The 15,000-nt window shown below is 41.9% G+C and overlaps 1 protein-coding gene across 1 annotated transcript in view; it reads left to right on the forward strand.

The window, feature by feature from the left end:
- The window catches only part of LOC308382368 (phospholipid-transporting ATPase ABCA1), a gene marked incomplete at both ends in the record, with an annotated part of 237,019 nt that overhangs the window by 106,726 nt on the left and 115,293 nt on the right, over positions 1 to 15,000 (forward strand). Inside the window, 2 exons of the mRNA XM_080860090.1 lie at positions 3,946 to 4,085; positions 8,739 to 8,866. Of these exons, the coding sequence (XP_080716216.1) occupies positions 3,946 to 4,085; positions 8,739 to 8,866 (268 nt within the window). The remainder of the gene's footprint in view (positions 1 to 3,945; positions 4,086 to 8,738; positions 8,867 to 15,000) is intronic.

Here is a 15,000-nt window from a genome sequence, read left to right on the forward strand (position 1 = left end):
TAGTACTAATTAAGGGCTGTATTCTCCCATGTTTGAAGTAAAAAAAAAATAACAAAAATAACTTTTAAACCTACTTTTCCTCTGCCCTAGACTAAAGTCTGATTTGTGCGGCTAGATAGTAGCTAGACGGTTTTGGATGTGAACTCCCTTTACGCATATCCTGCCCTTGGCTTTTCAGCTACGTGCTTCCGAGGGCTGTATTAAGTCAAGCCAGCAGTAGGCCTAGTTATAACATCTATTATACATGTACAAGTAACCTTGCAAAATCACTATGTTTAATTGTTAAGTTTTGGTTTTAAGCTACTGAAATAGCTTTAGTTATAATGTTGTGTGATGATAGGCTGCATTGTTAAAACAGCTAAAAAAAAAAAATAATTAGTTCAATTACAGTTAAAACTCAGAAATGTGAATGAAAGACAGAGAAGAGATGGTGCCCATGAGTATTCCTACCTCGTTTGGATGTACTGGAGCTTACTGACGCTTAGTGCATCCAGCGATTTCGTCTTGACCATGAAGACCATAATCCACTACTCCTGTGCAGACGCCTGGATGAATAACTTTCAAGCCAGAGTAATCAACCACATTCTCTACCGGTCCTCAACAAATAAACCAATTACTGTTCTGTCTGTCCCTGCATCTGGTTGCTTTCAGAGGGTGGCTGATATGAGGCCCATATCTTAAGTCAGTTTCAGACATCGGTAGGAAGGTGTTTGATTACTTGATTTTTGAGTGGTTAATAAGAGGTTACGCAACATGCAGCAGCCTCCAGCTGGGATATTGAGAATGTGCATTCTGATGTAGCCTACCTTCTCTTTAGCAGCGAGTTTTTAAAATCATGAATCTCAACACCTCAAGCACGTCTCTCTTAATTGGCTTTGCAAATGTGTCATTTGGTTCATTTACTTCTTTGTTACGTGTTTGTGATGGATAAAAACAAATGTTTTCATTTCAAGGTTAATCATATCACACGATTTCCCTCCACATTTTCCTCACAGCTTAAAAAAAAACGGCGTTGTGACTCAGTTTACTTCTACTTTAGATAAATCACGCCCTTTTCAATGAGCCCACCTTCCCACGTGGAACTGAAATGTGCGTTACCGGACGTGTGGAAAAAAGACTTAAGCATAAATGGGAGAATAATAATAATGGTGTAAGAATTGATCAAAAGTCAAGTCAAGTATGACACAACTGAAGTGCGGATTGGCCAACAGTTTGCTGTATGCTGTCGAAGGTTTGCTTGTTCATGCTTGTGTGATGTCTTGATAGTATGCATCATGGTACCTTAGTGGCAATCGGTTTTTGCTGCTGTAACAATCTGTGAATTGATGAACTGTGTAGATTGTCCAATAGCTTGGTGGGTTGTAGGGGCTGTTTTCAGTGTGCTTTGCCTGTTTTGATGCTCCGATAGCATTTAGTGCCGGACTGGGAAAGGACCATCCATCAATATATAGACCGGCCGACACTCTGGACTATGTAGTGCGTTCCATGCGCTGTGCATCTGTGTGTGTGTGTGTGCGCCCTGATAGTGTTATAGTACCTTAATGCTTTTAATATAAATAATGAACACAGTTAAATACCACATGTACGTCCTGTTTTAATCTTTCATCAGTTCATGCAACATCACAGAGACAGTAAGACCGGACTCCTGTATAATAATAAGAGTAGTGTCAATTCAAGCCACATTTATGAGTGTTTTCCAGTCAAAGTGCTTTCCAAAGTGCTTTCCACATTAGTCAATTTACAATAAAAAATGAATAAGAATAGGAGGATATAATAGGAGATTAAAAGGACTAAGGGGAATGAAAACATATAAAACACATAAAATATGTAGGACATATGAAAGCAATGAAAATAGCAGAATGGAAGAGAAAAGATAGATGAGCAAACACTAAAACTAAAAGGAAATGGTTATGAAAAATGTAAATGAATGTTAGCAAGCAACATCTAAAAGGGATCAAAAGAATTAGACAAGGGAATAATATATATAATATAAACCCATGAATATGAATAGAAGAACAGAATAAAGAAAAAACATAAAAACACATAAAAACAAATTAAAAGTGAACTTGACCAGAAAACCAAAGTGTATCAGTGTGACTTAAAACACAAATAAAAGTCTGTCAACGCTAAGTGCTAAAAGAATGCATTCAAAACTTAAAATTCAGGGAAAGCCAGTGTATAAAAGTGGGGTTTCAGTTGTGTTTTAAAAGTCTTCAAGCAGGAAGCAGATCCATATATTATTATATATTATATAGGATTCCATAATTCTCCACCAAATGTTAAAGCTCTACCACCTTTTTGATTTATCCATGGTAAAACCAGTAATTGCCCATTGGATTACCGTAAAGTCCTTGATGGATTGTAAAGGGGTCATGAGATTACACATACAGGGTGGAGGCAGTCCATTTACAACCAAAAGCAATAAATGAAACAAACAATACAATCTTGAAATTAATCCTATCCTTACTGGGGGCAAATGTAGTTCTGCAAAAACTGCTGTAAAGTGGTCAAACTTCTTGGTTTTAGTTAAAAGTCTAGTTGCTGCATTTTGGACCACCAACTTATGAAGTGATGTTTGGTTTCTTCCTAAGTATTCACTGTCTCACTCCATAGTAGAGCATAGGTCATCGATAGCGAGTTTCCACCAGTTTTGGTATCCACTTGTTCTTGATGTTTCAGTGATCCAGTAAAATCCACAGAGCGAGGGATTGTCCCACCCAGCTTCAGTTTACAGCACCTGGTATTCCCAATCGGTCTCCCATCCAAGTACTAACCCGGTCCGACACTACTTAGCTTATGAGATCGGGCATGCTCAGTGTGGTATGGCTGTAAGGCCAATCTCCCTGAGTATAGTGCATTGCAATGGTCCAGTCTGGAAGGTATAAAACATGAACCACCTTCTCACAATCTTTTTGGGATAGGACAGTTCTTACATTAGCAATTGCTCTTAGCTGTTTAAATGAAGCAATAACATTAATTTAAAAACACCCTAATATGTTTTACTAACGGCGTTTGGTAAGGTGTGAGTGGACCAAGCCAAGGACAAATGTCAGTGGAATCAAAATGTTAACCTCTGTCTTATTTGTTTTAAGTTTGAAGAAACTTTTACCAATCCAGAGTTTGATATAGGCAGTAAAAAAATATGTTGTAAATGGCCTAGACCAGAATTAAGAGAAAAATGTATTTGAGTGTCATCAGCATAGCAGTGATGGTAGATCCCATGCTTTCTGAATATCTGGCCAAGACGCAATTAATAAGGAGTAGAATATAAAAATGAATTATATTATATTATAATTTACTCATCAGTACTTTTTGTATTATTATTAGTATATATACTAAGCTAAGTGGCTATAGAAGTAGCTATGGAAATGTAATGTAATGTGGAGACAGCTCTTTTATGCTTTTTTTAATGGTTTTTGAAATGTGAAGGTCAAAATATAATAGAAATTGAATTTGTTCAACAGCTTGGTGTATTTTGGACGTTCTCTATACACCTTTGCTCTGATAGCATGTAGCATCCGTGTAGAGTTGAGGTCACTGTGTACCCGCTGTGCTCCAATAGCATTTAGCATCCGTGTAGAGTTGATGTCACTGTTTACCCGCTGTGCTCTAATAGCATTTAGCATCGGTGTAGAGTTAATGTCACTGTTTACCCGCTGTGCTCTAATAGCATTTAGCATCCGTGTAGAGTTGATGTCACTGTTTACCCGCTGTGCTCTAATAGCATTTAGCATCCGTGTAGAGTTGATGTCACTGTTTACCCGCTGTGCTCTAATAGCATTTAGCATCCGTGTAGAGTTGATGTCACTGTTTACCCGCTGTGCTCTAATAGCATTTAGCATCCGTGTAGAGTTGATGTCACTGTTTACCCGCTGTGCTCTAATAGCATTTAGCATCCGTGTAGCATCCGTGTAGAGTTGATAACACTGTTTCCCCCTGTGCCAGACTGGGAGAGGGGACTCACTATGAACGGGAAAGGCTCCTCCGTCATCACCGGCTTGAAGCTCATCAGACGGCAGTTCCTGGCCCTCTTCATCAAGCGCTTCCACCACGCCAGACGCAGCCGTAAAGGACTCATTGCTCAGGTATGACAATGCTACGTGGCGCCACGCAAAAGACCAACTAGCCCTGTTAGATAGTTTGGCCACCTCCCTGTGATGTTTACACTGTAAAACCTGATAAGTTTAGTGTAACTCAAGGAATTGTAGAAACCCATTACAGGGAGGAAGGGAGACAACTCTAGAACTCTAAAACACAACTCTAGAACACTACAACTTTAGTTTTCCAGGATTGCCTTTAAATGCCACAAGCATGGATAATATCAAGCAGCATCTAAGAAATCAATGTGTGTGTGTGTGTGTGTGTGTGTGTGTGTGTGTGTGTGTGTGTGTTGCTATGCCACGCAGTGTTACGGATTGCGGTTGGGTGTGTAGAACTCAATTGCACGACTCAGACAACAGGAGTAGGATGGAGAATAAAAGTTTACTTATCCAGGGTTCGGTACACGGTACAACAGTCCAAAAGCAGGCAAACAATACAAAATGGTAAAGGCAAAAGAGAAGTCGAAAAAACAGTCCAGGGTCAGCAACACGAGAAATATCAATAATACTGTGAACACGGAGGAACACAGAGAACCAAACATGTAACAAATATGACGAGAACGCAACGAGAGACAAGAACACATGGACTAGATTTACACCCACAATAGATATTGAGGGACAGGTGAGAATGGGAATTAACAGGATACAGGAGAAACCAATAAGACAAACAAACCAGGTGATGATTTGGAACAGGTGAGGGGATACACAAGGGATACATACTAGGAAACAGGACAGGGACAGAGCACAGACCTTACACGCAGGTTGTTCAACATAGTGATGTCATACCATACCCCCCCCCCCCCCCCCCCCCCCCCCCCCGTTATTCAGCATCAATGCCAAACATTCATGAACCTAGAGAAGTCAAATATTTCTTGGAACGAAACTGAAGTATCTGCACTTATTCGATGCTCTGCTTTGTGAAGGGAGACACGTCTGTTGTGTCGTATACGGTGTTCTGTGCTGTCTAGATAACAAAGCTGAAGTTCCTAGAGGAGTTTTTTAGAGTTCATAGAGGACACACTCAGAATGCATGATCAGTTTATTACCCATCAACAATGCATCTTATCTCCAGCTGCTTTAGTTTCCAAGGAGATGAGAGGCCGTTAGAAACTTGAACACAGCTCTTTGCAAACCTCCAGACTTAAAACGGTTAATTCTTTCAAAGCTAACAGAAAAGAAGAGGCTTGCAATGTGCATGCACTCAGTTGTCAGCTGCTGTTATGGCATCATTAAGATATATTTTCAAGCTTTCTGAAATCAATTTGTCAATTGTTTCTTCAATAAGACATTTGTCACAAATTAATTAATTTGCTTTTGCCAAAAGTCAATCTGTAATTACCTTTTGAAATATCACACCATGATAGTCAAGGCTCTGCAGTGAACATATGTAATTAAAAAAACAACACTGCTTTCTCAGTGTGTGTGTGTGTGTGTGTGCGCGGGCGTGCGTTTGTGCTTGTGTGTGTGTCAGTGATTGTTTTATGTGTGCTACATTGCTAATCCCATGCTATTGTGTTATTCTGGGGCTTTAGCGCTGTGTGCTGTAGTGTTTCATTACACTGCAATCAGAGCAATCACTCTCTTTTAATATGTGACGCACACACACACACACACACACACACACACACACACACACACACACACACACACACACACACACACACACACACACACACACATAGGTTGTTTCCTTTCCATTCAGGTTGTGAGCGTTAGACCCGGCGAACAGTCTTTGTTAGTGAATGTGATTTTGATGAAGTATCTCCTCCAATCCTAAGCCTATTTGGCTGAGGAATGTGTGTGTGTGTGTGTGTGTGTGTGTGTGTGTGTGTGTGTGTGTGTGTGTGTGTGTGTGTGTGTGTGTGTGTGTGTGTGTGTGTGTGTGTGTCTGAGGAGGTAGTGATGTATAGCGGTGATGTTGGAGACCTATATATATACTATACATACAAATGTGCTTACATGCTAGACAAACATATGTACTTGCTGCACAGACACACACACGATGCATATAAACATGCCCACACGCACACATCAACGCCACACACATATACACACACACAAACACACACACACACAGACATGTACATATCAACACTTCTCACACACACACACATGCACATAGACACACTTACAGCACATACACACACCTACTGCACATACAGAGCCATGCACACATCAACATCACACACACGTACGTATAGAACACACACACACACACACACCTACTGCACACACACACACAGGCCGAGCCATGCACATGTGATCACCCTCTCTCTTACACATCAAATCTCTCCAAAAGATACTGAATTCACAGCAGAGATGCCCAGTAGCTAGCAGTCTGACCAGTTACCATATGTCAGGGGTGGTCCGGCCGTCAGAGGCGTCCATACTCAGTTTAGTGGTGTAGTTATTCTAACCCAGACAGTGAGGTCCATACTCAGTTTAGTGGTGTAGTTATTCTAACCCAGACAGTGAGGTCCATACTCAGGCTAGTGGTGTAGTTATTCTCATCCAGAGAGTGAGGTCCATACTTAGTCTAGTGGCGTAGTTATTCTCATCCAGAGAGTAAGGGTCCATACTCAGTCTAGTGGCGTAGTTATTCTAACTCAGAGACTGAGAGAAGGGAGGGGAGTTAGTCCCTCCAGTCCAGTGGATGAGAGACCTGATCGCGTCATCAGAGGTGTCCATACTCAGTCTAGTGGTGTAGTTATTCTCATCCAGAGAGTGAGGTCCATACTCAGTCTAGCGGTGTAGTTATTCTAACCCAGAGAGTAAGGGTCCATACTCAGTCTAATGGTGTAGTTATTCTAATCCAGAGACTGAGAGAAGGGAGGCTACAGTAGTTACTCCCTCCAGTCCAGTGGATGAGAGTGCTGATGGGTAGAAGAGGCCAAATGGAGCCGATCTGCTCTGTGGACGAGCCATCTGCCACGGTTGAGGGCACACCACAGACCATTGCGGCTCGCCTCTCCCCGCCACTTTTTATTTTTACGGCTTCTGCTGAAACTAATACGCCTGTTCTGTGTGTTTTGCTTTAATCATTTTATGACTTTAATTGGCTGCAGAGAATAAATAAATATATAAATAAAATGTACAAATCTCCACAGCTAAGTGCCCATGAGTAGAATACAAGTCCCTGAGCCACAGTTAAGCTTTCACCGGAGTTCTCCAATCCTCCTCTATGTTTAGTGCTGTTTCCAAAGTGCAGTGTTTGGCTCCGAGGCATGTTACCTAATGTCCTTGCCTGCATTACCTTGGAGGCAAAGCCAACTGTAGCATTTAAGAATGAAAACAGGAAACAGAACAAAAACAAAACACAAGGAAAGGGATAGAGAGGGGCAAATACTTTGCGTTAGACTTATTTATTTTACAAATACTTGCTTTGGTTAGAAGTACATACAGGTGAATAGGACATATTTCATACTGAGCAGTGCACCTTCATTCACTGTGAGATATATAGAAGGGGGGGCGAAATATATTTTGATAATAATTCTCTCAGTCGTTTTCATGTAATGAAACAGAAACTGTCAGCTGGGTTTCTGTTCATCTGCATCAGTTGCTTTGAAGAAGAGACACCTCCCGTTAGTTAATTTGGACTGTCACTCCTAGCTCTGTCTAATGAGGAGATATCTCCACCGTCCCTTTTATTTTTCATGAAATTCAACATAGTAGTCATAGTAGTTCTCTTGTTTAATGTTGTATCCCCTCCTTCCTGCAGTTCCTTGGACTCAAAACAAATCTCCAACAGGACTGTGTTGGTAGACACCATGATCTGTATACAGTTACAATTAAGCGGACAAACTCAGGCAAATCCTCATCATAATGGCACTCAAATCATTACCCAGAAATAACTGCATGACATTTAAGTGTGAATAATTACACTATGCGTCTCTGTGTTGAAGGATTGAGACACACACACACAGACACACACACACACTCACAAACACTCTCACACACACAGACACACACACACACTCACAAACACTCACACACACACACACACACACACACACACACACACACACACACACACACACACACACACACACACACACACACACACACACGTTGGTGTTCATATATATGTCTGTAGGAGAGAGGAGGCACCCGTTGTGTTTCAATCGATGTATTATGATGGCTGATCTTTGCATAAATGTCATGATCATGAACACAGATCACAGACAGACTCTTAAAGCAGCAGCTGCAGTAGGGAGTCAGCCTGACTCCTGAAAAAGCATACAAAAACCTTCCAAACACCAACGGCAGCACAGTTGGGACTGTTAAAGGGCTTGAGTTGGCGAAGTTGTGCTTTGGCTATTTTTGTTGAATTGTGTGGGGTTGTCCGACTGGGACCACAGGACGATGTAGAGCATCGGCGGCTATTGAGAAAAAGTGTTTCTCTGCCCTTCACATGACCATATACCAGGAAAATACATTTTAAGACGAGACAAATACTAGTTCCCTTTAATATCACACTTCGAAAACTGGTCAATTGTTGCATGCTATGCATTTAAGTAGGTAACTCTCTTCCAGTTTGTCCACAGTTCACCATCTCTTCACTAGAACCCTGTTGGTGGAGGGTTGCGGTGGGGTTCTCGTGTTCCTAACGTGCTCTCTCTCTGTGTGTGTGTGTGACAGGTTGTCTTGCCAGCTGCGTTCGTGTGCCTGGCACTCATCTTCTCCCTCATCGTCCCTCCGTTCCGTGAATACCCCAGCCTAGAGCTGCAGCCTTGGATGTACGGCGCCCCACAGAACACCTTCATCAGGTAACTCAGACGCTTTTGGAGGACCATCTCTCTAGTCCTTCACTTTATTTTCAACTGACAATTATTTCAACTGTTTCAATTATTTAAAATATTGTTCCCAACTATTACCATCAATGACCCAAAGCCAACCTCAACCATAGCCACAAGTGTATCAGCTAACAAATGTATCGATTCATTGCATACTACTGCATCGTTTTTTTCAGGATATGTGATATAAAGTAAGGCCCTTACCACACATTGAAGAGTTTGAGCAGACAGTTTTTAAGCAGTTGAATATCTCTATAATAGTTTATTTTAGCTACAACTTTAATTTTTTTTATTTTTAACTTAAATATAATAGCTTATTTTAGCTACAACTTTGCAATTCTTTTACTTTTTACCTACACCACCCCAGGAACAACAAACAATAGCTATGGAACTGACTGTAATGATAAATTAAATATTACCCCAAACCACTAGGTGGCTGGCTGCACCTGTAGCCGTTTGCATAGTAAATAGAGCATCTTTAATCTGGAGACAGTACATTGAGCCAATGCAAAGCCATGCATGTGTAATGTGCTCACCGAGTTTATTAAATAAAAGCACTAGTTCAGTTTCTGTTTAAGTAGTACCACTACACTGACCATATGGACTACGCCTCAGCAGACCATAGAAAGAGTCTTATTCATGGGTTCCAAAGGGTTCAATTATACTTGGCCATTCTGTAGATGGCCTAATGATGAGAAAAATGTATTTCTAAACCTGATTGTTCAAATCCTTGATTGTGATAGGCTAAAAGCCGTTGTAAAATCCAGCATTACCTTACAATTTTACCTGATTACATTCCATATTACTGCGCAGCGAATGGCAAGGCATTCATATATTAGAACAGGTAAGGGGGTTTAATGGCACTCCGCTTCGCGTCGTGCCTAACAACTCCCTTACCTGTTCTAAAATCAGCGCAAAGCACGGCCTCTTGGGGCTTATTGCTTAAGTATACATATGCATATATGTCTAGGTGCTGCAACCGTTTCAGACACAGACATGGCAGCGCTAAAGCACGCCGACGTCACATGGTACCCATGAATATAGCTATAGCCGTTTGGGTTATTTACTTGTGATTGTTTGCAGTTAAGTGTCATGATTGCTTTGAATAATGTTTACTAATCTAGCAAGAGGGGCATTTGGCTTGCAGTCCTAGTTTGAAATTGTAATTCTAGTAAGCACCACTGGCCCGTGGTCTCTCAGAAGTCTGCGGGAGAGATCCATCAACGGTCGTAAGCCAAATATTCTCGCTAACATGTGGCAAATGACTATTACAGTGCCACTTGAAAGTATGTGAACCCCTTGAGGACTTAAGCGTTTTCTGTTGTTTTACCATGATTTTTCATTTTTTTATCACCAATTTTCCATAGATGAAATGTCAGGTTTATGTTTATCATTTGCATGTACTTGTTTAGAGGAAATTGCTTGAGAAGCTGAAAAACTACATGAAACATGGAATTAGTCCATTTCAAAAGTAAGTGAACCCCCAGCTGAATTGATAAAGTCAAGCAGGTAACAGATTCAGTGAAACTTATTTTGGTGAATAATTAGTCAATTGAGCAAACCGATCATCTGAGACATCCTTAGGGAAAGGTTTGGGCAACACAGATTAAAAGAGAGAGGAAACCAACCAAACTACTGTAGTGCCAAGGTGTACCCACACAGATCAACAATGCCGAGAGGAAACGAGATATCCGAGAACATCAGGAAGAAGGTACTGACAGCCCATCAGTCTTGGGAAAGCTGTAAGACCATCTCCAAAAGATTCCAGCTCCATCCATCCATCCAAGACAAATCATTTTGAAATGGAGGGCATTCAACATGACCGCATCTCTGCCTAGAAGTGGACGCCCATCAAGAGCATCACCAAGATGCACCAGAAGAAGAAGAAATCAGGTAAAAGTCAACCCACACATCACCTCTAAAGAGTTTCGGACCTCTCTGGCAGCAACTGGGGTAAATGTACATGGGTCTACAATCAGACGAAAATTGTTGGTTTTGATCGTGACAAAATAATTCTATCTCGGACTCATCTGTTTAAAGAAGGGACTTCCAGAAGGCCTTTGGTTTATCCAAGTGCTCTCGGGCAAAGTTGAAACGGGCAGTTTTGTTCTTTCTTGAGAGCAGAGACTTCCTTCTAGCAACCCGATCATGAATGTCATGTCTATTCAATTTTCGTCTGATTGTAGACCCATGTACATTTACCCCAGATGCTGCCAGAGAGGTCTGAAACTCTTTAGAGGTGATGTGTGGGTTGACTTTTACCTGATTTATTCTTCTTCTGGTGCTTCTTGGTGATGGTCTTGATGGGCGTCCACTTCTAGGCAGAGATGCGGTCATGTTGAATGCCCTCCATTTCTAAATGATTTGTCTTGGATGGATGGATGGAGCTGGAATCTTTTGGAGATGGTCTTATAGCTTTCCCAAGACTGATGGGCTGTCAGAACCTTCTTCCTGATGTTCTCGGATATCTCGTTTCCTTTCGGCATTGTTGATCTGTGTGGGTACACCTTGGCACTACAGTAGTTTGGTTGGTTTCCTCCCTCTTTTAATCTGTGTTGTCCAAACCTTTCCCTTAGGATGTCTCAGATGATCGGTTTGCTTAATTGACTAATTAAGCACCCAAATAAGTTTCACTGAATCTGTTACCTGCTTGACTTTACCAATTCAGCTGGGGGTTCACTTACTTTTGAAATTGACTAATTCCATGTTTCATGTAGTCTTTTGGCTACTCAAACAATTCCCTCTAAAAAAAGTACATGCAAATGATAAACATAAACCTGACATTCCTTCTATGGAAAATTGGTGATGAAAAAAATGAAAAATCATGGTAAAACAACAGAAAACTCCTAAGTGGTCAAGGGGTTCACATACTTTAAAGTGGCACTGTATATCATTGCCCACTCTGCCAGACCCACGGAACAGAACATTTCAGAGTTTTAAAACTTCGCATTAGAACACTCATCCCACAGGTCTGTCACAGACGACTCATTCTCTGCGCCCACGCCACATCACACCACACCACACCACCCCACCCCACACCACACCAAACCACGCCACACCACACACCCCCAGCTCGTGTTTTTAAAAGTTTGGCTCTTGTTGGGAGGTGGTGCTTGCATGGTGGAGAGGTTCCAGTGGCAGGTGGCATGACGTGATGGATGATCAGAAGTTCCATATCTCACTCCGAACTTTTGGACAGACGAAGAGAAAGAGGAAGAGGAAGAGGAAGAGTGTACTGTGAGAGTCGAGACAAGAGTGACTGATGAGGAGGTGGCAGATGCCCTCCGACACGCACACACACACACACACACACACACACACACCCACACACTCAAACACGGTATCACTCTTCCTCACTAACACACACTTATATATGCAGAAATGCAGGTGTGACACACACACACACACAAAGATCAACACACTCACATACACTCGTGGGCGCACACACACACACACACACGCACACTTACACACAGACACACACACACAGAGACACACACACACACACACAGTACGGATACATTTATACATTTAACTGAACCAGATAATGAGCCTGAAGCAGCCCCACACATGGCGACTCAGCTCGACTCCGCATTCAGTGCCGGATATGTCACAGCAGTCTCGACTCCACAGCCTCTCCGACTCCTCCTGTTACACCCACCCCCCCCGCATCGCGCTGATGTGTGGAGCTCTTCATAGATGGCACATCTGCCCTCACTTAGGCTATCACTTTACAGCACTTCAGACGCCAGCATAAATAACCAGACAGGCTGCGGAAGAGACAGATTCAGACAGTCAGGGGAAACATGGCGGTGGAATTCACAATGCCATGACCCAAGGATTGGACTGCACAAGCTGTCGTATTCATTTCAAGTGATGTTGCCTTTCGTCTTCTTATCTTGCCCTTTAATTGTATTTGTAAATCTTTTCGTATTATTTCCCGAAAGTAATTAGCTTTTATGTTTGGTTTCCGCCTTGTGTCATATCTCCTAATGGTGTGTTGGCGATGGTGTGTTGACTGTTTAGGCTGTGTGTCAGGCCCACGCTAGCTCAGAACTGTAGGCACTGTCAACCGCAAAGCAATTTATTGAGCTCTCTGCATTCCTTCTCTCTCGCTCTCTCTCTCCATCTCTCTATCTCTCTCTCCCTGTATTCTCTCTCTCTCTCTCTCTGCATTATCTAGCTCTCTCAATCCCCTCTCTCCCTCTCCCCCCCTCTCTCTTTACCCCGCTCTCTCTTTCTCTCTGCATTATCTCTCTCTACCTCTCTCTCTCTCTCTCTCTCTCTCTCTCTCTCAATTTGTTTGCCTCTTAGTACCCTCTCTCTGTTCCTTACTCTGATTCATATTCTGAACTGGCCAGCCCATCTATCCAAAGGAGATCATTGTGTTGTAATAGATCGATCCCGTTGGACATTTTAAATAGACTATCAGACCAAAAGCATGTTGCTATGGAAATCACAGGTATTCCAAGGCCAGAGAAAGGAAAGAAAAATCCATCATATAGGATTGATGTCCTCCTGTCTAATGCAGCAACGCAGAATAAATTAGGGAAGCAAAGCCAAAGATATACTCTGACCTGCAAATACAGAAACTACTTTTTTTGCAGGTAGCGTCTCAAGGGCACAATGTGTTATAGGGCTTCTTCCTCGTCAATTCCTAGGGGATGTTCTCCCCTTTTTGTTCTTTGTGTTGCCGGCGATGGTCTCGGAACAGTGTTTCGTTACGCCGTCTCTGTTAATTACTTTCAGCATATGCATTTTTTCACTTTAGAATGATTAAAGGCTTGCGGGTGAGTGCGTACCTAAGAATTTCTAAATGACCCTAAAGAAAACTCACTTCAAGACTAGTCTCTTCTTTATCCTACTTGTATTGTAAAATACACATTATATGTAATAGTGTTCCTACAATGCATTGATGTACAGTATTAACACTTTTTATGCAGATATAGTAGTCTTAGGCTAAATGTAGAGGGTAGCCAATTAGAGTGTTGTAATCCATAGATAATTAATGCCTTGCTCTTCCTCTCATAGTATAATTACGACGTACAAAGGGCACTGCAGTGGAACAGGGAGCTGAAAGGTATGCTAAGTACTTTTCAGTTGGAGTGAAACTGAAGTCAAAGTCAAATTTGCTCGTCTGTCTCTCCTCATGCTGACGGCTCCTCTGATATGATCAATTTAGCCACTCATTGGTATTCAGTCTGGCAAGCAGGTACGTTTCTTTTTTTCCATCAGATATATCTGAAGGAAATGTATGAGCACACACACACACGCATAGACAATACACACACATACACACACACACACACACAGCTCCTCACTTGAAAGATTTAACGCAACCTGCCAAGGACACTGCCTCTTCATATCGCAGAAGATGTAGTGCGCTGTGGCCTGGCAGGGAAGCCATATTTAATATGATTGTTCCGTTGTCATATGCCAGACAGATACCTCAAACACACCTCCATCAGACAGAAAGGTCAGAACACTACAGTACAAATCTATCTTCTTTTAAAGCAGCCTTCTTGTTTTCAAATTATAACATGTTATGGTCCGAATGGCACAAGCAGTTTGTACAGTCGGTTATTTTTTTGCCACAACTAGGAAGTAAAGTTTGAAAATGTCTTGTTGTCGGCTTCCGGTTTGACGCATGGCGGAGTAGGTCGTAACCGGGAAAACTCTGTTCACATTCGGTCAAATTCCTTTTTAAATCCGTCTAATTCCATAAAAAATAGGTGCTAACGCTGACTTTAGCTGAGAATATGAAAAAGATGAGTAGAAATACAGGCCAAACGGCAGACCAACAAGTTAAATACGCAAAACAAACCAACACAGATAAGCTAGTGGAACAACCGGACTCTGAGGCTAACAATCTGCTAACCCTGAAAACATGGGTTGTTGTGGGGTTTTTTTAAGGAAAGAGGTAAAGGGAAACACATCACGAGAGATGTGTTAAAATGGCAGTGCTTAGCACCACCTTTTCTAGCCCCTCCGAGCCAAAGTGTTTAAATCGGACACAAATTATCATGTAGGACTCTGATCCAACCTGCTCTCCACGCTCCGCCTTCAACGCAGGTGTCCTCAAGAGTTCGAAACCATTTAACTGCAAC

The sequence above is a fragment of the Sprattus sprattus genome (assembly GCF_963457725.1).
Source record: "Sprattus sprattus genome assembly, chromosome: 21".
Classification (NCBI taxonomy): Eukaryota; Metazoa; Chordata; class Actinopteri; order Clupeiformes; family Clupeidae; genus Sprattus; species Sprattus sprattus.